The sequence below is a fragment of the Rhinoraja longicauda genome, chromosome 1 (assembly GCF_053455715.1).
Source record: "Rhinoraja longicauda isolate Sanriku21f chromosome 1, sRhiLon1.1, whole genome shotgun sequence".
In the NCBI taxonomy this organism is placed as follows: Eukaryota; Metazoa; Chordata; class Chondrichthyes; order Rajiformes; family Arhynchobatidae; genus Rhinoraja; species Rhinoraja longicauda.
In genome coordinates this window covers 38459836-38484548 of record NC_135953.1, presented here as the reverse complement: position 1 = coordinate 38484548, position 24713 = coordinate 38459836, and the positions used below count along the sequence as shown (strand labels likewise).

Below are 24713 nucleotides of genomic sequence, written 5' to 3'. Positions count from 1 at the left end.
AACTCTTAAGGATAGCGGAGTCAGGGGGTATGGGGGGAAGGCAGAAACGGGGTACTGATTGAGAATGATCAGCTATGATCACATTGAATGGCGGTGCTAGCTCGAAGGGCCGAATGGCCTCCTCCTGCACCTATTGTCTATTGTCTATAGCACAACTGGTCGAGCTGATGGCCCACAACTCCAGGGACCCAGGTTCGATCCTGACCTCGAGTGTTGGCTGAGCAGAGTTTGCACGTTCTCCCTGTGATTGCATGGTTTTCTTCCGGATGCTCCGGTTTCCTCCCACATCCCAAAGACATGTGCGTTTGTAGGTTAATTGGCTTCTGTAAATTGCCCTGAATGTGCAGGGAGCAATGCAAAAGTGGGATAACAGAACTAATGTGAACAGGCGATAGATGGATGGGCGTGGACTCGTGGGGCTGAAGGCCTGTTTCCATTCTGTGCCTCTTTAAAAAGTAGTGAATTAAAATGACTTTTTTTCCATCCGCTTGCTTAACATGAGTTTTTTCAACACTTCGTGATTTCTTCTGTAGAAAAGAGGAGGTTTAGCTGGAGGGACCTGTGGTGCATGGAGGCGGGTCATATAAGTTATTTATCTATGTCATGCAAGCGCTATTTATGATATGCTGCCATCACCGCAGAACCTCAAATAATGGGTAGGTGGGGATCCGGCGTGTCCCTTGTGTTCAGAGGTGGCAAAGTTGAGGCATATTTTGTCAGGATGTAGAACTTGTCTTTCTCAGGGTCGGTATACTTGGTGGCATAACCAGATTTTGAAGTGCATAGCTGCAGCAGTTGAGAGAAGGAGAGCACAATTGAAGTCAGTCGGCATCGGAACCGAGAGTGGAGCAATTTATTTTGTCCGTGAGGGGGAGAAAGGTAGAGGAGGGAAGTTTGCAGACAGACATGAGTCAGGCCAGTTACGGGGAGCCAATGATTGGGAGATGCAGGTAGATTTGGGAGGATAGCTTGTTGTTTCACAAGAAATAATTAGTACTAGTTTGAGGCCTGATATAGTGTTATGGTCAGTTAGTCAGCGGATAGTGTATTTTATAGAACTGACGGTGCCTTAGGAGAACTTAGTGCATGAGACTTATGACAGGAAAAGGCTTAGATATGTAGAGTTGGCAGCAGATGTTGAGCAGCGAGGATGGAGAGCAAGAGTACATACGGATAAGTTCGGCTGTAGAGGTTTCATAGTGAGATCGACCATGTCGCTATTTGGAGAGCTAGGAATTTGTGGACAGAGTTTGCATCAGGCCGTAAAGCAGATGTCAGAGGCAGCAGAGCAAGACACTAGGTGGATTTGGTGGAGAAGAAATAATGTCAGTTGGGGGCAGAAAGGAAACGTATGAAATGCAGTATGTGTATTTCTTTGCAATTGTAGTCTGTGTAAGTGTATCCCGGCCTTATGCAAGGATGATATTTGTGATGTTACAAGCTTAATGATGGGCTAGGATAAGTTGGAGAATGGATGCAGGTGTTTAGCATTTGTTAGAGTGAGCTAATTGGCTGCAGCTTCCTTTATTTAGTAGATACTGGTAGCATAGGTGGTGAGAGCAGATATTGAGGGGGTTGTTCTGGGATGCCAGAACTAACTGTTGACCCTTCCCGAGGTGTCGTGGGCCTAACTCAGTGAAACACCAGTGAAGGGAGGTGCCCACTTGATAACCCCAGTGATACACTTGATTCTACAGGATTCTTTTTTTTTAAGAGCTAGTTAATATGTAGGTTGCTGTTTTTTGCATATGGAGTTATTTATTGTAAGTTGGTATATTTAGTTTATAGTTAGATAATACTTTGGCTTTGGGCTTGGTTTTCTTAGTTGAGCAATAATCATGGAGTTATAGCACATACTTTGTGTTTTAATTGTAGTTTCAAGGTGCCATTAGCGTTGGCCAAATAAACAAAGGCTGAGTATTTGAAAGTATAAGAAAATAACTGCAGATGCTGGTACAAATCGATTTATTCGCAAAATGCTGTGAATAAATTCAGTCTGAAGAAGGGTCTGGACCCGAAACGTCACCCATTCCTTCTCTCCCAAGATGCTGCCTGACTTGCTGAGTTACTCCAGCATTTTGTGAATAAATCTGAGTATTTGAAAGATTCCTCTTCAAAGAATTCAGGAGGCTGCAAATTGAAATGACTGAACTGCAAGATTATGCCTTTTATCACTTCATTGTAATCCTAGATTTTATTCCAAATGATTTGATGCCAACGTAATAGCGAACAATATTTTTTCATTTTATCTATGTTGGAGATTATCAAATCTCAAAAAATTGAAATAAAATTTGTGTGCACTGCGAAATGGATGACTTGATAAAGGCCAATCTCAATTTGGTATAGACAGAGCTGTGTTTAAAAAATATAACAGATTCCCTTCATGGTATAAACAGGTTATTTGGCCAAGTACCAGGATTAATCTCAAAATTTATTGATGATGCTAGACTTGATAAACTGTGGGACTTGTGCAGAAGTTTGGGAAGATTGTATGTTTACATAAGAGCACTGGTAGACAGACTGGAATGAAAAAGTGTGATAAATTAAATTAATATAATCATTAGATCAATGTTCTAGAACTGTGTGTAATTTCTGGAAGTTCAGCATATTAAAGATCTGGAAGGTAAAATTACTAGGATTACGACTGCAATAGGAATTTGAGCAGAGATTTCAGATAATGATTCTATTTCTACTGAAGAAGAACAAACTAAAAGATAATTTAATACAATTTTCTAACATTTTGTGTTGTTAAGCATTATTTGTGGAGTCAGGAATTATCAGCTATCAATTTAACATAATCACAGATTGGAGGGAGCAATCTAGGAGAAATAAAAGGGTTATTGGAACATGAAATTTATTGGAACAAACAGTTGAGTAAAAGACGACAGCACATTTAAGGTAAAAAAGGCAGAATGGCAATGACAAAGAGAATGCAAGATAACATTTAATTATGAATTGACCTAACAAAGAGTTGGCTAAAATAAAATGAACCATCTTCACATTTGGAATCCCATAAAGATGCAATATTGCACAAGAGTTTAGGATCCTGCAGCATTACAAACCATCCCAATGATGCTCGAACATGGTTTTTGCATCTTTTCTGCACAGGTATAGGCATGATTTGCTGTAAGAATTCTCCATCATGGTCTGGTTTGGATCACCCACCAAGCACGACATCCGGAGGCTGCAACGGATCGATCGCACAGCTGAGAAGGTTGTTGGCTGTAACCTATCCCCCATTGACGAACTGTACACTGCAAGGGCCAGGAAGCGAGCGGGCAAGATCATCTCTGACCCCTCTCACCCTGGCCACAAACTCTTTGAAGCACTTCCTTCTGGAAGGCGACTCCAGACTGCCAAAGCAGCCACAGCCAGACATAAAAACAGCTTTATTCCACAAGTGATAGTTCTACTCAATAACCAAAGTCTGTAGTCTCTTTTTTGCTCTGGTTTATTTCCACCCACATGTTTAGACCGTAATGGCGGATCCTTATTGTTTTGATGTGTTTATGCTTTATTCTTAATTGTTTACTGTATGTTTGTGTAGTCATTTGTGAGCGGAGCACCAAGGCACATTCCTTGTACTTGGCCAATAAACTTATTCATTCATTTATTTGTAAAACTGATGTTTACCTGGGCAGCTGCCTCTGTAAGTCCACACAAGGCCTTGGAACCAGAGCTTACAGAATCACCGAAAGCTGGTAGATTACTGTTCTTTGCATTGTGAGAAATCCCCGCCATTGCCTCTCCAAGAACCTGCACGAAAAATAATGGATAATCACTGTTATCTAAATTTTGCATGCAAAGCTAAATAAAGACAAAGAACTGGTCTAAAGATTTCAATTTTTCACTTTTGACACTAGGACCAGTGCTTAACATTATTTATCATTTTTTTGTGAAACTGTTCAAAGTTACTTTTTCTTAAATACTTCACGCAATAATTGCAAAAAATATAATTTTATTTCAATCAAATATAGAGGGAATATCTTATTTGGAGAAGAGATCTAGTTTGTGCATTGGTTCTTTAAGAAGCCATTCTAGATTTAGAGTGAAAACATTAGTGATTCACAAGAACAGGGCCTGGGTTGCATTCTTTAGGCAAGGCACCTTTGAAATGACGTGATGGACTGCTTGCTTGTTCCATGATGCATTCTGAAGAAATGTCAGGATCTGGGTGTTCTGCCCAACATTCTTCAAATATTACCAGAACAGTCAAATTGGTCATGGAGTTCCAAAGCACAGAGTGCATATCTACACCATTCCCACTTGGTCCAGACTTCTACTTTCCGGATATTCAAGTGCACATCCAGGTGTTCCCCAAATATTTAATGAGCAATTCCCTCCACTATCCATTCAGGCAGTTTGTTACAGATACCAATCACCTTGTGGGTGAGAAAAAAACCTCTCCAGATCCCCCCTGAGCTTCCTACCCCTTGGTTTCCTACCCCTATAGGAAGTTGATTTGTACGGGTGTCAGAGGTTATGGGGAAAAGGCAGGAGAATGGGGTCAAGAGGGAGAGATAGATCAGCCAATGATTGAATGGCAGAGTAGACTGAAGGGCCGGATGGCCTAATTCTACTATCTCTTATGATCTATACCTATGGTTTTAGATACCTCTGCTACGGCAAAAAGGTTTTTCTAAATTGTCTGCTCTATCAATGCCTTCAATTTTGTGCACTGTTTTCTCTATACAACTTATTGTGTTCATGTCTTCAGTATGGGGTGATCAGATCTTCAGCTGTCAACCCTGTTGGGAATCCCAACGATGGGAAAGAAGCTATATTATGAAAAATCGTTATTTTGGCGGGGAGAGGTGGGAGGGGCAAGTAGTTTCACAAAGGGGTTTGAAATAAATAGAATTTAGAATAGTTAGGTTTAGTTGTAAGTTACAATGAAATCTTATTCATCAAATCACTTCATCTTAAAGACTGCATGACTATTAAGAGCAACACTTTGTAAATCGGAAAGGAATGATTGTTTGAAAAGTTCCGTCTCTTCATAAGGTCATAAGTGATAGGAGCAGAATTAGGTCATTCGTCCTATCAAGTCTACTCCGCAATTCAACCATGGCTGATTGATCTCTCCCTCCTAACCCCATTCTCCTGCCTTCTCCCCATAACCTCCTGACACTCGTACTAATCAAGAATCTATCTCTGCCTTAAAAATATCCATTGACCTGGCCTCCATAGCCCTCTGCAGCAAAGAATTCCACAGATTCACCACCCTCTGACTAAAGAAATTTCTCCTCATCTCCTTCCGAAAGGCTATGATCTCTCGTCCAAGACTCTCCCATTAGTGAAAGCATCCTCTCCACATCCACTCTATCCATGCCTATCCATGAAAGGCATGGATAGAGTGGATGTGGAGAGGATGTTTCCACTAATGGGAGAGTCTTGGACGAGAGATCATAGCCTTTCGGAAGGAGATGAGGAGAAATTTCTTTAGTCAGAGGGTGGTGAATCTGTGGAATTCTTTGCTACTATTCGGTAAGCTTTAATGAGGTCCCCCCTCATCCTTCTAAACAGGCCACGTGTCGTCAAATGCTCATTATATGTTAACCCACGCATTCCTGGTATCATTCTTGTAAACCCCCTCTGGACCCTCTCCAGAGCCAGCACATCCTTCCTCAGATATGGTGCGTAAAATTGCTCACAATACTCCAAATGTGGCCCGACCAGCACCTTACAGATCCTCAGCATTACACCCTGTTTTTGTATTCTAGCCCTCTTGAAATAAATGCTAGCATTTATTTGCCACTTCAATTTGCCTGGACAAATCGAAGGGAAGGAAAATTTGGATTAAAGCCAAAAACAGCCATATTTAAGAAAATAACAGAGCAGGCTCTAATAATAGCGTTCACCTATACTTCTTTATCTAATTATGCATTCATAATAACTACATCAATCCACTTATAACAATCATTGACCACTAACATAGAAAGTAGGTGAAGGAGTAGCGCATTCGGCCCTTCGAGCCAGCACTGCCATTCAATATGATCATGGCTGATCATCCAGAATAAGTACCCTGTTCCTGCTTTATCCCCATATCCCTTGATTCCATTAGCCTTAAGAGCTACATCTAACTCTCTCTTGAAAACATCCAGCAAATTGGTCTCCACTGCCTTCTGTGGCAGAGAATTCCACAGATTCACAACTCTCTGGATGAAAACATTTTTCCTCATCTCAGTCCTAAATGACCTACCCCTTATTCTTAAACTGTGACCCCTGGTTCTGGATTCCCACAACATCGGGAACATTTTTCCTGCATCTAGCCTGTCCAATCTCTTAAGAATTTTATATGTTTCTATAAGATCCCCTCTCATCCTAAATTCCAGTGAATATAAGCCCAGTGGATCCATTCTTTCATCCTATTTCAGGCCCGCCATCCTGGGAATTAACCTGATGAACATACGCTGCACTCCCTCAATAGCAAAAATGTCCTTCCTCAAATTAGGAGACTAAATCTGCACACAATACTCCAGGTGCAGTCTCACCAGCGCCCAGTACAACTGCAGTAGGACCTCCTTGCTCCTATACTCAAATCCTCTCTCTAAGAAGGTCAACATGCCATTTGCTTTCTTCATTGCCTGCCTGCCATGCTTACTTTCAGTGACGTACATACGTACAAGGGCATCCAGGTCTCGTTGCACCTCCCCTTTTCTTAACCTGACACCATTCAGTTCGTCCTTCCTGTTCTTGCCACCAAAGTGGATAACCTCACATTTTCCCACATTAGACTGCATCTGCCATGCATCTGCCCACTCACCCAACCTATCCAAGTCACCCTGCAGCCTCATAGCATCCTCCTCGCAGCTCACACTGTCACCCAGCTTTGTGTCATCCGCAAACTTGGAGATGTTACATTTAACTTTTAACCCTAGATCATCATTCAAAAAAAAAAAAATCAAATGTCCAGGTTGAAATGGTCAGTGATTAATGGCTGCTCTTCAAGGAACAAGATTTAGAAAATAGTCACTTTGATACCTTGGAATTTTCCATCACACTGTCAATGCAATCAAAGTAAGACAAGTCATTGACAGCTTCAGTCGGGTTGTCAAGCATTCCTTGGATTGTCTGCAAAGGAAACGAAAATCAAATTCAAATCATTCATAAGTACAATACTCAATAAAAAGTCATGAGTCTAACCAAACATGTAGTGGAGAACATACCATACGATGGATGCATCATTCTCGCCCGTCTACATTGACCTTCCTCACCTCTCTGACTTCCCTCAAAGTAAATTTCTCTTCTGTCTGATCTGCACTTTCTATACTAGCAGTGCACATTTACTGCTCCTCAAGCCTTTAAGGATCTCATGCTTCTGGCCTCCTCAGGAATGTGACGTTCTGAGAGATTACTGGAACGTTCAAATAAAACCCTTCCTTGTTCAAGGTATGATGAAGCCCTTCTCAAAGGTACCGTGGGAGGCAAAGGTCATTGACAAGATGGATCTACATTGGGGCAACAGGAAGATCCAATAAAATTGGTAATTGAAGATGGTAAGTTTTGACAATCTGCTTTCCAGAAATCCTAATGGTTTGGCACCTGGCTCACCCAGGTGATGTTTCCTTGAAACTCATTGGGGCCCCAGTTCCTGTCTTCTCTTTTGACTCACCAGGGCCCTGTCTCTCACACTCCCTTTTAATTTACTGGGTTGGCTGGAAAATATGACTTTGTAACATCTTAAAGAACAGCAAATTAAAATTGTGTTGGGGCATTAACAGGAACAACATCCTACAATTCTGGAAAATGTGCCAGTTTAGTACCAAGGTGCTTAGCATGCCAGAATTTTGGAATTTTCCTCAATGCACTGCAAGGATTTGAGATAAAGGCCAATTTACTTGCACTCCAGTTTTGTGTCCCAAGGTGCTTAATGAGGCCAATGTGGGAGTCACAAAGTGTAGAAACAGGGATTAAATGCACCTAATGCTCCAGAATGGTATTCTTTCAACACTAATTCCTTGAGCAACATGATGTTGAGTAATCTCTTGATGTACATCTCTTGATGTATTCTCGAGAGATTTAAATTTAGCGCTAATGGAATCAAAGGACATGGGGAGAAAGCAGGAATAGGGTACTGATTTTGGATGATCAGCCATGAACATATTGATTGGCGGTGTGCTTCAACGAAAGTGACAATGGTGCCTTGGAGCTCAGACACTGAATGCATGCAAGAGAAAGTGTCATCTGCCTGCACCAGCTCAGCTGCCGAGGTTTGGGTAACCTTGCTTCTGGTGTCACAAAATGCTGGAGTAACTCAGCAGGTCAGGCAGCATCTAGGAGAGAGGGAATGGGTGACGTTTCGGGTCGAGACTCTTCTTCAGACTGATGTCAGGGGGGCGGGACAAAGAAAGGATATAGGTGGAGACAGGAAGACAGTGGGAGAACTGGGAAGGGGGAGGGGAAGAGAGGGACAGAGGAACTATCTAAAGTTGGAGAAGTCAATGTTCATACCACTGGGCTGCAAGCTGCCCAGGCGAAATATGAGGTGCTGTTCCTCCAATTTCCGGTGGGCCTCACTATGGCACTGGAGGAGGCCCATGACAGAAAGGTCCGATTGGGAGTGGAAGTGCTCAGCCACCAGGAGATCAGGTTGGTTAAGGCGGACTGAGCGAAGGTGTTGACCTGCGTTTGGTCTCGCCGATGTAGAGAAGTTGACATCTGGAGCAGCGGATACAATAGATGAGGTTGGAAGAGGTGCAGGTGAACTTCTGTCTCATGTGGAAAGACTGCTTGGGTACTTGGATGGAGTCGAGGGGGGAAGTAAAGGGACAGGTGTTGCATCTCCTGCGGTTGCAGGGGAAAGTGCCTGGGGAGGGGGTGGTTTGGGTAGGAAGGGACGAGTGGACCAGGGAGTTACGGAGGGAATGGTCTCTGCGGAACGCAGAAAGGGGAGGGGATGGGAAGATGTGGCCAGTAGTGGGATCCTGTTGGAGGTGACGGAAATGCTTCTGGTGTAGTTCCCTTACATTGAACAGCTTCCCAATCTGGAAATTAGGTCAACATTCTTTGGAGGTAAGTGGGAGGGAAGAAATATCGTGTCTTAGAGCAATAACACAGTCTTGTTCGACATCCGCCTTCACTAAGAATGGTTTGTTGTGGATTCACTGGGTGCATATCAGAGCTTGCATGCCGTAGTGGAGCAAGAGTAAAATGAGACATATTTCCTGTTGCCAGCTGTATTTGAGGAGAGTGTTCAACAGAATCCAGAATGATGGTATGAAAGGATTTGAAAATAAGCACATGCAATGTTTTGTTATTAACTATATTGGCTTGGTTATCAGACTGCATAGTGCACAAAACGTAATGCAAAGGCTGAGTAGGACCAAGGTTCCTTCTTTATGATTTGTTTTAAATTTTGTAAACTTACACTTCAGAAGAACTTCATAATGCTATTCTATTTCTGATGTTTATATTATTTGATTGTAAATTTGGCTGCCTGACTGGTTCAGATAAATCAAACTTCAAAAATATTAAGTACATAAGCTTGTCTAAAGGATGCTAGCAACACTCACCACTTGTATTTAACAAAATGTGACAAACCACCAGCAAACTCATGACATGTAACATTGCTAGAACATGCAAGTGGCCAGAAGTAGATTGTGTCTCACAGAAACAATCTTGATCCAAGATGGCACCCAAGTCAGATGATTTTGTGTGCTGGTCTCAGAATTGGATCTGCAATCATGCATTATCATCGCTCCACTCCTTGAAACCCCTACTCTAACAGCAGCATTTATCACTTTAACTATGCTCTTCTTAATCTAAACATTATTCCCTTTAGACAATAGACAATATGTTCAGGAATAGGCCATTCAGCCCTTCGAGCCAGCACTGCCATTCAATGTGATCATGGCTGATCATTCACAATCAGTACCCCGTTCCTGCCCTCTCCCCATACCCCCTGACTTCGCTATCTTTAAGAGCTTTATCTAGCTCTCTCTTGAAAGCATTCAGAGAATTGGCCTCCACTGCCTTCTGAGGCAGTGAATTCCACAGATTTACAACTCTGAAAAAGTTTTTCCTCATCTCCGTTCTAAATGGCCTACCCCTTATTCTTAAACCGTGGTCCCTGGTTCTGGACTCCCCCAACATTGGGAACATGTTTCCTGCCTCTTATACGTTTTGATAAGATCCCTCTCATCCTTCTAAATTCCAGTGTATACAAGCCTAGTCGCTCCAGTCTTTCAACATATGACAGTCCCGCCATTCCGGGAATTAACCTAGTAAACCTACGCTGCACGCCCTCAATCGCAAGAATATCCTTCCTCAAATTTGCACACAGTACTCCAGGTGCGGTCTCACTAGGGCCCTGTACAACTGCAGAAGGACCTCTGCTCCTATACTCAACTCCTCTTATCATAAAGGCCAACATGCCATTAGCTTTCTTCACTGCCTGCTGTACCTGCATGCTAACTTTAAGTGACTGATGAACAAGGCCACCCAGATCTCTTTGTACTTCCCCATTTCAGATAATAATCTGCCTTCCTGTTCTTTCCATCAAAGTGGATAACCTCACATTTATCCACCTTAAACTGCATCTCCCATGCATCTGCCCACTCACACAACCTGTCCAAGTCACCCTGCATCCTCATAGCATCCTCCTCACAGTTCACACTGCCACCCAGCTTTGTGTCATCTGCAAATTTGCTAATGTTACTTTTAATCCCTTCATCTAAGTCATTAATGTATATTGTAAATAGCTGCGGTCCCAGCACCGAGCCTTGCGGTATCCCACTAGTCACTGCCTGCCATTCTGAGAGGGACTCGTTAATCCCCACTCTTTGTTTCCTGTCTGCCAACCAATTTTTTATCCATGTCAGCACCCTACCCCCAATACCATGTGCTCCAATCTTGCCCACTAATCTCCTATGTGGGACCTTATCAAAGGCTTTCTGAAAGTCCAGGTACACTACATCCACTGGCTCTCCCTTGTCCATTTTCCTAGTTACATCTTCAAAAAATTCCAGAAGATTAGTCAAGCATGATTTCCCCTTCCTAACTCCATGCTGACTCGGAACGATCCTGTTACTTCCATGCTCACTCGTAACGATACCTTTATCATATCATTCCGCTGACTGGTTGGCACGCAACAAAAGTTTTTCACTGTACCTTGGTACACGTGACAATAAGCTAAACTAACCAAGATCATAAACATGCAGGAAACATTATAGTCATCAGCTAGGTAATTCATGCTTAACAGTAAATCAAAAACCTATCCTGAAATTGTTGCTTTAAGTAGACGCAAGATCCTTCAAATCAAAACAACAATAACTGGGGCAATTCATCACTGACCTCAAGTTCACGGAGAGCATTATCACATTCCTTCTGCCCTGGAGCCTGCTGTGTGCACATCGTAATTAACTGATTAATGCTTTCAGTCACAGCTCTGCAAGAGAGAAAAAACACACCATACGAAACATTACTCACCGCAGATAGACTACATTCTCTGTGGAATTCATAATAAAGCCATACGTTAAATCCCAAACTTGGTTGATATTTGTAAAATGATGTTTGAGAAGTTTGCAAATGTTTGCATGAAATTTTAACGACAAAATTGGCAATAGCTTGAAGTGAATCTAGTATTTCCAATATCATAACTGGTTTATTAGCATTTGAATGAGAGGTTCAACAGCATTCTAATAGAGTCATACAGCATGATACGAGGCCCTTCAGCCCTTCAGCCCAAAACGTGCATGCCAACCAAGATACCACAACCAAGCCGACCACATTTGCCCACGGTTAACCCGTATCCCTCTAAACGTATACTATCCATGCACTTGTCCAAATGTCTTTTAAACGTTGTTATAATGACTGCCTCAGCCACTTCCTCTGGAAGCTCATTCCATATACATACTACCCTCTTTGTGAAAAAGCTATACCACAGGATCCGATTAAGTCTTTCCCCTCTTATCTTGAACCTGTGCCTCTAGTTCTTGATTCCCAAACCTGGGGAAAAAGACAATGGATTCACCCTTTCTATTCCCCTCATAATTATATACACTTCGAGAAGATCACCCCCTCAGTCTCCTACATTCCAAGGAATAAAGTTCCAGTCCAACCATCCTCTCTGTAACTCAATTCCTCAAATTCTGGCAGCATTCGTGTAAATCTTTTCTGCAATCTTTCCAGCACTCTTTAATGCGGCAGGGTGACACAATTGTCAGGAGGAAAACTAACTAGACAAATTAGCCGGCAAAAGAACTGAAGAACGGCAAAAGAGAGAAAAATAGAGTGTGTGTTTTGGTGAAATGAAAACACTGGCTGAAGGGGCACCAATGACAAGTTTAAATCATCTATGCAAGCTTATACTTCTCAGCAGAGACATCAGTCCTTAATCGAGCCCAGACTTTTACAGCTCAGCAACTGGTTTAACTCAGAACTGCGACGAGAGGAAAGGTTGATCAGGGACACGATGGGAAGCAAGAAGGCAGAGCTGGGCAAAGGAAACTTTGCCTGAGCCCGTCAGTGGTCATGCATGCAGGGAAATGTGGTATCAAGCATCTGCACACATGCTGACCTGCGTGTGTGCATTTACATCTGTGCTCAGTGATCCTCAGTGATCTTATTGATCAACTTATTGATCAACGCATAGATCAACTTGCACTTTACCCTGTCTAAAAACTGTTACAATTGTTTTGTTTCATTGGGTTGCTGTTAATTACTTAAATTATTGCATCGTATGGGAGGCGCATTCCCAATCTCGTTGTACCCCTGGGTACAATGACAATAAAGATATATTGTATTGTATTGTATTTGAGCCCCTTGCCACTAGATCTGGACATTGCTCCGTCAAGTCCATGCAGTAGCTGGTATGTAACAGACATCTCAGGTCAAAAGAACCTGTTAGTGAACACCTTATGATCCAGTTGATTCATTAGTACATGCGCTATGGATGGGGCAAGGAACACATAGTTTAACAAAAATATTAAGACCCAATTCCCCAAAGGAGAAAAATTGATCTTCCTAGATTACTATAAAGCCAGGATTGGAAAAGAAGCAATCATCTGGCAAGATATAGTCAGCGAGCAGGAAGCAGAAAAAGCTAACTCCATTCTTGCCCTGAAAATGCTTCGTGTATGGTCTTATAATAACCAACAATCTCGGCCAGCAGAGAAATAAGCACGTCTTTATATCAACTGACCATCCCTGGCACTGGTACCTTGGATTACTTCATTATTCCCTATAGAAACCTCATAGGGGTCCATATCCCCCATTACCTAAAACGGTTTATTATCTCCATGAACTTGCCCCAAAATGATGGCTGCATCTGCTGCTGCAAGAAAAACTTGCAATTACACTTTCAATTAATCCACAGAGATAGATTTAGTCAGACAGTACCTCCCTGCTGGTCTAATGACTTTCAACTAATATCCATGCAGTCTGGAGTCCCCTAGAGTCCACCATATTTAGCCCTTGAAGAGATTCTTGGCTTTCTACCAAAAAGCACTAGGATTTGTTTGAAGAGAGTGGCCAGGAGGTGCAAGATACACTGTGGATGGCTCGATTGTAATCATGTATTGTCTTTCCGCTGACTGGTTCGCATGTAACAAAAGCTTTTCACTGTACCTTGGTGCACGTGACAATAAACTAAACTCAACTCAAGAAATAACGAATTGTAAACATAAGGCGTGTGTTTCATGAATACCGATCATGACTCAAGGGAAAGAAAACATCCCCACAGACGGGCAGATTGAGATCCAATGGAAAATCTGTGACCAAAAGAGCAGATGTGAGTGGAATGAGCACAGGCTGTTCACCAACTCCCTGATAACTATGTCAAATTCTTCAAATTGTTAAGGTCAAATTCCATTGAGAGATGAGAACTTAAAGAAGTAATCTCCACCCACTGGAAGGAACATTTTAAATAAGTTCTCAATTGCAATTGTCTTTAATGTATGTGCGCTGACTTCATTACACAAATCGGCCTATGCGCAAATCACAAATGCCGTGACTACTGAACATGTGGAAGAAGGCGATGCTAACTGGAAAACAAGGCCCCAGAAACAGACAGATCCTTACTGCAGTCATAAATCCACAACCTCAACTTCCCACCACAGGGAGAAGGGGGCCATGACATTAACCATCAGATCTACAAGAGAGCCCATCTAAAGAACACTAGAAAATAGGAGCAGGTGTCTAGGCTCCTCAAGCCAGCGCTACCATTCAATATGATCATGACTGAGCTATGCTGGCCTCAACTATTCTTCTGTGCCAGTTCCTCATATCCTCCAATCACTCAATCTTTCAAATATTTATCTCTCCCCACCTTAAATACATTAAAGGATCTGGTCTTCTTCACTCTCTGGGGCAGACAATTCCAGAGTTCCACTACCCTCTGAGAGAAGGCAGCACTCATTGCAGACTGGTATCAAGCAGGGCTGTTTCTTTGTGCTGGCAATTTCTCAATTTTTGTTGACAATGCCTCATGTCACCTCCATATTCTACCGCTGGAATGCAGCTAATTTATGACAAAAATTGGATACTGGTGGTCAAGGTGGTTCAAACTTCAGTCACTAAACAACGGCAACACATGATACTTGCATATGTGCAAGTTTGGAGGCAGTGATGATGAGATACACCATCATTCTCAGTGCGATGTCTGGGGAAGAGAGTTTGAAGATCAAAATGTCAAATCCTAATAAAAAGCCCGTGGTTACTCTGGGCAGTAGGTCACCAGGTCAAAGAACCACCACTGCAGGTACCTCAAAGCACTAGGGAGATATTAACAACATCTTCCCCTTCAAAACCGACCAGCAGCACATGTGAACTAATATCAGTGTCCTCTCTCAGGCCAACATTTCAAGTACTGAGGTTCCAATTATACTGGATTATTATTACAGCAGGATCTTGATCAGTTGGGCGAATGGGCTGAGAAATAGTCAATGGAATTTAATGCAGATAAGTGTGAGGTGTTGCGTTTTGGGAGTTCAATCCAGAGCAAGACCTTCATAGTAAATGGTAGGGGGATCTGGGACTAGAGATCCCTGCATAGTTCCCTGAAAGTAATGTCATAGTACATAGGGTGGTTGGTACATTGGCCATCATCAGTCAGGGTATCGAGTCTAAAGTTGGGATGTTATGTTACAATTATTCAAGATATTGGTGAGGTTGTGGTCACCCTGCTATATTCCTATATGTCATATGGCTGTCATTAAGCTGGAATTAATGCATAGAAGATTTTTAAGAATGTTGCCAGGATTCTAGGACCTGAGCTACAGGGAGAGAGTGGGAAAGTTAAAACTTTATTTCTTAGAGCACAGAAAGCTAAGGGGTGATCTTGTTAGAAGTCCACAAAATCATGAGAGGACTTAATAGGTTGAATGCAGAGTCATTCACCCATGGTAGGGGAAATCAAGAACCAGAGGACGCATGCTTAAGGTGAGATTGGAAAAATGATTTAATCGGAACTTGAGGGGCAACTTTTTCCATTCAGAGGGTGGTGGATATATGGAACGAACTGACAGAGGCAGTTGTTGAATCAGCTACAATACTAGCATTTAAAAGACAATCGGACAGGTACTTGGCTAGGAAAGCTTTAGAGCGAGATGTGACAAATGCGGGCAAAACATGACTATCATAGATGGGGGCATCTTGGTCGGCATAGGCGAGTTGGGCCAAAGGGCCTGTTTTTGTGTTGCATGACTCTAACTCGGTTGATTGACTGTGGTGGTGGGCCGGATCTCCAACAACGATGAGAAGGCCTACCGGGAGGAGGTGGCTGATCTGGCACTCTGGTGTCAGGACAATAGCCTCCTCTTGAATGTCACTAAAACGAAGGAGCTGATTGTGGACTTCAGAAGGGCTAAACATCCAAGGACGTACACGCCACTGGAGATAAATGGGTCTACTGTGGATAGGGTGAGCAGTTTAAAATACTTGGGAGTCTGCATCACAGAGGATCTGACATGGGCAACGCACATTGCCGCACTGGTGGGTAAGGCAAAGCAGCACTTTTAACACCTTAGACAGCTGAGGAAATTCAGAGTGTCTCTGAGGATCTTTCATTGCTTCTACCCTGGGGCTGTAGAGAGCATCCTGTCCGGCAACATTACAGTCTGGTTTGGGAACAGCTCTGCCCAGGACAGGATGGCCCTGCAGAGAGTAGTGCATTCAACAGAACGCACCATGGGAACTACACTCGTCCCCCTGCAGGACCTATACATCAGGAGGTGCAGATCCAGAACAAGTAAGATCACGAGGGACCCCTGCCACCCCAGTAACGGACTATTCCAGATGCTACGATCAGGCAAACGCCTCCGCTGTCACGCTGTGAAAACGGAGAGGATGAGACGGAGTTTCTTCCCACAGGCCATCAGGACTGTCAACTTTTATAACTCCAGAGACTAAATTTTTGTCTACACTATAGTAACTTATTAACTTTATTTATATGCTGTAACTGTAATTCTTTTTTGTGCACAATCCGCAGGCATTGCCACTTTCATTTCACTGCACATCGTGTATGTGTATGTGACAAATAAACTTGACTTGACTTGATTCTGATCATTCATATGACCAAAGCAAATAGGCAGTCCACCCACTACCCGATAATAATTTTCTAACATCTTTTACGAACTCGAGTGGGGGAGGTTTCAGAAGAAAACGGATTTAAACTAAATTGCTTAACGTGGAAGGAATCTCTGAGCATACTGGGTGCAGTGTTCAAAGTGGGTGGAAGATGATAGAATTATTGTTTGGACAAGATGGGAATGTTGTGTGCCAAAAATCACAACTACTAATTAATGATTCCATTAATAATGGTTGTCGTGTGGGAGATTAAAAACGTGTTGAAAGGAATAGCTGGTTTACTTTAGTCCCAGGGAAGAAGTAATTTCCTTTTTTTAAATGGCTTCCTTGAAATTAACACTCGACGCAACTGCTATTCAAACTACTGTGCATTATCAGCAGTTTTGGCTTTTATTCTAACTTTTCCAATTTTAGTTTTATTTATTTTGTCTGCTTCATATTTGCTTCCACAAGACAGTCATTAAACAGGATTAATGCATGTAACATGCCAAGTAAAGGCATTGAGCTGCAGGGACGAGCCCGTTTAAGGAAGTAAAATGAGGACATTTACCGAGCAGCTGCAGCAAGTTGATTCTTGATGTTGGGAGCTGTTGGATCGGCAGAGAGTGCTTTGGCTGCTAGTAGGAGTTTGCTGGATGACATTGAAATACTCTTCAGGTTTCCAATTACCCGAGCCTGGTCTTCTTTATCCTGTGGAGTTGCAGAGAATGAGAACCAAAAATAAATTCCCTTGTTAATCCAAATGTTAGGATTTAAAATATAGGTCAACAAAACTTGGAACAGTGTGTGACCATGACTATGTCATTAATTATTTTGCTCTCTTTGTAACTTTGATCAAAGATTGACCCTTGGTTAAACGAAGGTTCCAAAGGCATTGGCCACCCTCCAGGGGCAGGGCAAGTTAACACATACTGGCGACAAACTATGATTATATCAAGCGCCTCACCCAAGCAGCTTTTCTGCAAATGAAAAACCAGAGAAGCCAGTTTGTTGGAGTGGTGCAGAGTGCTGTGTGGTGGTCATAAGGTAGTTGGTGATAGGAGCAGAGTTAGGTCGTTCAGCCTATAGTCTACCCCGCCATTCAATCATGTCTGATCTATCGCTCCCTCCTAACCCCATTCTCCTGCCTTCTCCCCGTAACCCTGACACCCACACTAATCAAGAATCTATCTTTCTTTGCCTTTAAAATATCCATGGCAGGGTGAGTGACAACATAAAAACATGTGGGAATAGGGAAGGACCCCCCCACCCAATCATTGCACTCGTAATTTCTAATTCTCTGCCTCAGAAGGCAGTGGAGGCCAATTCTCTGAATACATTCAAGAGAGAGCTAGATAGAGCTCTTAAGGATAGCGGAGTCAGGGGGTATGGGGAGAAGGCAGGAACGGGGTACTGATTGAGAATGATCAGCCATGATCACATTGAATGGCGGTGCTGGCTCGAAGGGCCGAATAGCGTCCTCCTGCACCTATTGTCTATTGTCAATCAACATTTGCTATTACACACATGTAATATCCTCAATGGAAATGTTTTCTGATTTTCAGAAGCACTTGGGGAGTGGAGTGTGGGGGGCCTGGGAAGGGGATCAAAGCTGAATGCATAAGTGCATGTTTCTGTCTCTGCTAAAGTCGCATAGATCATTAGTTTGGAGACCAAATCGGGACCTTTTACACTAAGAACCATGTCAACTTCAAACATGAGGTAGTTGAGGCTGGGACTATCCCAACGTTTAAGAAACAGTTAGACAGGTACATGGATAGGACAGGTTTGGAGGGATATGGACCAAGCGCAGACAGGTGGGACTAGTGTAGCTGGGACATGACGGCTGGTGTGGACAAGTTGGGCCGAAGGACCTGTTTCCACACTGTATCATGCTCTATGACTATTTGGAGTAAATCAGCGGGGCAGGCAGCATCTCTGGAGAACATGGAAAGGTGACTTTTCAAGTTGTGACCCTTCTTCAGGCTAATTGTATTGGCCGTGGTGGTGGGGGTGCACGAGTAAGGAAGCTGGAAGAGTCGGGGGCAGTGCAAGGCCTGACATTTGATAGGTGATACAGGTTTGGGGGGTGGGTTGGTTTATTAGCAAATGGTTGGATAAAGGCGAGAGATGAAACTTTAAAAAGTGTGAGTCAAGGATTGAAAAGGCATGAAATGAAAAGCAAAGGGAAGGAATATAGGTGGAAGCGAACGGGTGAAGGGCAAAAGGGGGAAATTAGTGTGCAGAAGAGAGAGAGGAAAAAGAGATAAGGGATATAAGGGGGCTGGTGTTTACCTGAAATTGGAGAATTCAGTGTTCAAACTGTTGGGTTGTGTTGGTGTGTCGGATGGTGTTGTGTCATATTTTATTTGATAATAGTCCTGTAATGCATGGGGCTATTTTACTAAATGAAGGATGATATATAAATAGAAGTAAATGTTGTAGTCCCTACTGTGGATTCAATGGAAACATATTATAAACCATTTAGTGTTTCACCAAGTCTAATTTATTAGGATAGTCGCTTATTTGATAAAATAGATGGCTTTCAATGCTTTAGTCTGGCTCCCTGTTGGTTAATTCTCTTACCTTGGACTGTCCAGCCATTTCAACACCAGCCTGGAGGAATTCATTGAAGCCGTTGCCAAATTTGCCAGATGCCTTTGCCAGGTCCTGTGTGTTTCCACGCGATGCCTGCGCCAATTCATTGGCCGATTGATTCAAACCAACCGCTGCCTCATTTAGCTGGCTTTGGGCCTCTTGGAAATTCTTGGAACTTGGTGGAAACTAAAAAAATAGTAAATAAGATTGGATAACAGCCAACGTTACACCTGTCCCTTTACTTCCCCCCTCGATTCCATTCAAGAACCCAAGCAGTCTTTCCAGGTGAGACAGAAGTTCACCTGCACCTCTTCCAACCTCATCTATTGTATCCGCTGCTCCAGATGTCAACTTCTCTACATCGGCGAGACCAAACGCAGGCTCGGCGATCGTTTCGCTCAACACCTTCGCTCAGTCCGCCTTAACCAACCTGATCTCCCGGTGGCTGAGCACTTCAACTCCCCCTCCCACTCCCAATCGGACCTTTCTGTCATGGGCCTCCTCCAGCGCCATTGTGAGGCTTGACACAACTGCTAATCAAACTACTCTGTGTTAACATCTCTATGAAGTGGCTTGGCATATTTCACTTTATTAATGATGATAAATGACATTTTTATTTATACAGACCATGTTTTTAAGATTAGTTCAAATAATTAATAAATTTTACACAGTAATCTTAGGATGCCAATGCCATTTTATCGAACTTCACTTAATGCTTTCATTCCAAGAGGCCGAGCACGTGGACCGGACACGGCCTGCAGCGGCACAGAGCGGTAGAGCAGCGCTGGAGGACACCATCGGCCACGCTTGGCCAGGCTGACCTTGCAACACTGCCATAACAATGGGCCTTCATGGGCAGGTAACAAACTCTACACCTATAACAAGTGGGACTTGAAATCTGGCGACTCTGTAAACTGTCTCAATGCACCACTACTATACACTTGTACTGTATCCGAGATGATTATCTAAGATGTATGTAAGTCCTTATGTATAGTGACACTGTACTGAACTATGCACAAAAATGAATTTCACTGTGCCTCGGTACATCTGACTAATAAAGTATCATTGAATTGTTATTTCTTTGTGGATCGCACCTGAAGCTGTATTCTGCCTGGTGACTGTATCTCTCCATTTTATGAAACTAACTTGGCATCATCATCTTTAATTACAATTCACAGCAACTACTTACCGAGCTTGCAAGAAGCTTTTTGCTAGCCTCCCCAACAGTTCTTAAAGCCGCATCAACATCTCTTTGGCCTGGCAAACAGTTCACACATCTGTTTAGAGCATTTGACACAGCCTTTGCCACCTGTAGGAAGCAAAGTGGATGTGGGATAACTTAATCAATCACCAATTATTAACAATATTGAATGATTGGATTCAAATGCCTTAAGCATGAAGTCTGGAATCGATCTGGAAATGTAATGAAACTCGTAGAAATGCTCTTGATACAGGTAAGGTTCAGTTTAGGCCAGTTTCCAACGCACACCATTTAAGGCTGAGACTTGGGCCAAGTAGCAGAGAGTGGAATGAATCACCCTCCAGACTTACTTCATTCCTCATCGAAAAACAATGTCTAAGAAATTGTGTGTACATAAGATTACATGATAGTGGAAGCATCAATATGGGGGGGAAAATGCCTTTGCGTGTTCAAGGTTTCCACTGAAACCTTTAAACCACAGATTTAAATTATAGCTAATCCCAGTGAAAATACAGGGGGTTTTTTTGCCACAAAGGACAACATTCAAAGTACAAAGTTATATTGTCATGGAATTCCTTATTAGGCATTATTTGATGCATCACTTTGGTTCAATAAAATCTTATTTTCAACCTTTCTTGTCTACACAACAGAGTCGATGGAAGAGCAGAGTGGACACAAGTAACATGCAGTCAAATAAACCAGGCGTATCTAAGCTTTACCACCGATTATGTTCTAGGGGGTCTAAGTGTGATGCAGGAGGCCATTTCGCCCATCAGGTCCAGGCCAGCATCCACCCGAATGATCTCTTAGTCCTATTCTACGTCCTTATTTCTCTCTAACCTTGCAATTTACTTTCCCCTATCCATCAATTTACATTGAATGTTATGCCGCTTACCTACGCTAGGAATAATTTACAGTCGTCAATTAACCTACCAGCACATTTTTGGGACATGGGAGGAAACTGGAGTTGCTGGCAGAGATGTACACTGTCACAGGGAAAACATGCAAACCCCAAAAGACAGCACACGAGGTCAGAGTAGAACCTAGGCCAGTCAGTAAGATGCTAAGAAGAAATAACACGGGTGCTTTAAAACCATGCGTTGACCATCTATGTGAATGAGCAGGGAGTTTCAAGAAAGACTGCAGAGCTGAAATGAGCAGGAGCATGGACGATCTGACAAATGGCTGTAAGTTCTAGGGAATGAAAGTCCCTGGTGGTGCATGAAAGGAAGACTGGTACTAGTGGAGAGTGGCCATGTCTGGTGCAGAGTGCAGTGATCAAGGGCAAGTGCTGAGACTTCGACTCGAGCTTTGGCGAGGAGATTCGAGCGGGGTGTATGAAGGCAAGATCTTTATAACCTTCATCTTTAGCCCAAGTGCAGTCGGGATGGCAGTTCGGACAGTGGCGTGCTATTCCTGTAGGATGTTGGCTATCCGGGAATCTGCCAGTGCCCCTGGTGACTACACGTACGGCATGTGTGTTAAACTGGAGTTCCTCACTGATCACATGAAGATACTGAAGCGGGAGATGGATGCACTCAGGGTCATCTGGGATACTGAGCACATACAGATGGGAGCTTTAGACAGATGGTCACACCGGACATGCAGGCAGAAGACTGGCCTGGTGGCAATCAGAGTCTCGGCACACAAGGGTTATAGTGAGAGGACACTCATCGGTTAGGGGACAAACAGAAGATTCTGTGGCCACAAACAAGTCTTCAGGATGGTGCGATGCTTCTCTGGTGCCAGGGTCCTGGATGTCCCCGTGTGGCTACTGTACATTACCAAAGGCAAGAATGAGCAGCCAGGTCATCGTGCACATTGGCACAATGACACGCAATAAAAAAGGGATGGGTTCTGTAAAGTGAATGGAGGGATTGAGGCAAAGGGTTAAAAAAAAAAGTCCTTGAGGGTAGTGATCTCTGAATTATTTAAGAATCACACCAGGATCTTGATATACTGGGTGTGCCCAAGGAATTGAGTTTAATTCTTTCAAAAGGCATGGATTTTTCAAAAGGCCTCTCTAAAGGTTGACTAAAATTTATGATTTGATGGGCATAATTATATGTGGATCAAGCTAGGGATATCAGTCTTGGGAAATGACAAGTGATAAATCACCTGTCATAGGTAACAATTAGATGCAGATACACAATAAATGAATGATAATCCTCACCGAAAAATACGAGTGAATTAATTTTTGTGTACACTGTCCCCTTAAAAATGAATTTCAAGTCTCGTCTGTTCAAACAGATGAAAGGGAAGAACAAAAGCAAGTGAAAGACTGTCACTCTGCAGTGCACTAACCTGTGCCAGACGTTGTTGGTTTTCTGGGTCACCTGGCTTCGCCATGGCTTTCCGAGCCTCTTCAATTAGATTGCTGGATTTATCCATAACATCACCTGCACACTCCAGCATTGCATTCTGCGCTTGGGGATCAGTAGTATTGGCAGCCACACCCCGCGCAGCTGAGCCAAGAGCTTTTAATGCCTGAGCTACTTCTCTGGAGGCCAACCCTGAAACACAGACACAGGGCAGAAAGATTAAGGGACAGGGCAGAGGGGAGGGAAATAATCAAATATTTTTTTCATGTATGTTAAAATTTTATGCCTGCACGTTACAGAGTTACAATGTAGACCATTAATCTCTATCTCATGATCTATCCAACAAGACAATAGAGACAAGATGTTTTCAAGAGAGAGTTAGATTTAGCGCTTCGGGCCAAAGGAATCAAGGGATATGGGGAAAAAGCAGACAAGATGTTTTCAAGAGAGAGTTAGATTTAGCTCTTAGGGCTCAAGGAATCAAGGGATATGAGGGAAAAGCAGGGTACTGATTTTAGATGATCAGCCATGATCATATTGAATGGTGGTGCTGGCTTGAAGGGCCAAATGGCCTACTCCTGCACCTATTTTTCTGTGTCTATGTTTCTAAGTATCTCAAGCATATTTTTTTTTTCTCTTGATGCTTCTGAAATATACTGGGGAACACTTCTAACTGCCTGTCACTGAATGGCCATCTTCTTTAGCCAGTCGAAACAAGGGCTGGCTAGGATGTGGAAATGTCATAGTTATTCATGAATTCTATCAAACCTCAAATTCTGTAGCATTATCCAAGAACAAATTTTGATTTTACGATGTACTACTGTTAAAATTGACAGATGCATGGAACAGTAAGAGAGTATTAACTCACTGCCTTTTAATACTAAGTCTAATCTTCCAAATGGGGGTAAATCCTATCCTGAAGAATCCTCTCCAATAGATTCCCTACCATTGACACGAGGCTCACTGGCCTATAATTTCCCCGATTCTTCATCCCTACTTAAATAAATAAATGACATAAGCTAATTCTCCAGTCCACTGGGACCTCACCTGTGGCTGGAGATGGCGCAAAGATCTTCATCAAGATCCCCGCAATCTCCTCTCTTAATAATCCGTGATAGATCCCATCAGGTCCTGGGGATTTATCCACCTTAATGCTTTATAGATAGTAGGTCCATTTTCACGTAGGAGAAGGAAGTCGTGAAGTTGGATATTGATTTACACCTTGCTACTTTAAATGAAATATCCAAGCACAAATTGTTTTATAATGTAATAGTGTACTGTATAATGTAACAGCACAAACTGTTTTATAATGTAATAGTGTATTTAATATGTTGCACCATTACAATTGCATCAATGATATTACTGATTTAAGTCTAAATGCTGCAAACTGTAAATGAATTCACTCATTGCCATTTGGGATACAGATCAAGATATTAGCCTTGCTTTTTTAAAATAAAAAGGCTGGGATCATGATAACTGATAGTTTAAGTAAATATTAATTCCAAATATAAAACTAGTATTTATTTTTATACGTAGATGTACCCTAAAACACATTTCAAAACAAAAACATTATGCCAAGGCCAAGGAAATAGGAACAAAAACAGCTTTCCAACTGTTGAAATGGAGAAGTATTGGGCAAGGTTGAAATATGAAGAGAATGTTCTCAGATAACAACCAGGATAACATACAATATATTTTTAGTTACATACCTAATAAAAATCTATAACCCAGACTATTTTGCTTGAATTATCTGTGCTGTGTGCTGTCTGACCCGCAATAATTCAATATACCAGTGCAATTTTCATTTTTCTGTCTGACACACAATAATTCAACATACCAGTGTAATTTCCATTTCCTTGTGTGACACACAATAATTCAATATACCGGTGTAATTTCCATTTCCTTGTGTGACCCACAATAATTCAACATACCAGTGTAATTTCCGTTTCCTTGTGTGACCCACAATAATTCAACATACCAGTGTAATTTCCGTTTCCTTGTGTGACCGCGCTCAGTAGTTTCGCCACAGAAGCACCCACCATCTTGGTGCTGCTTCCCAAGTCCTGGGAACATTTCTCCAGCTGTCG

At 42.6% G+C, this 24713-nt stretch overlaps 1 protein-coding gene across 4 annotated transcripts in view; it reads right to left on the bottom strand.

Annotated features, from left to right (window-relative positions):
• Positions 1-24713, bottom strand: part of LOC144590853 (talin-1) — a 214388-nt gene that overhangs the window by 42635 nt on the left and 147040 nt on the right. For all 4 annotated transcript variants that reach the window (XM_078395257.1, XM_078395318.1, XM_078395370.1 and 1 more), the window contains 8 exons: positions 24605-24707; positions 22610-22818; positions 20294-20413; positions 19093-19290; positions 17078-17217; positions 11296-11389; positions 6985-7074; positions 3634-3756 (listed from right to left, as the gene is read on the bottom strand). In XM_078395257.1, the coding sequence (XP_078251383.1) occupies positions 3634-3756; positions 6985-7074; positions 11296-11389; positions 17078-17217; positions 19093-19290; positions 20294-20413; positions 22610-22818; positions 24605-24707 (1077 nt within the window). The remainder of the gene's footprint in view (positions 1-3633; positions 3757-6984; positions 7075-11295; positions 11390-17077; positions 17218-19092; positions 19291-20293; positions 20414-22609; positions 22819-24604; positions 24708-24713) is intronic.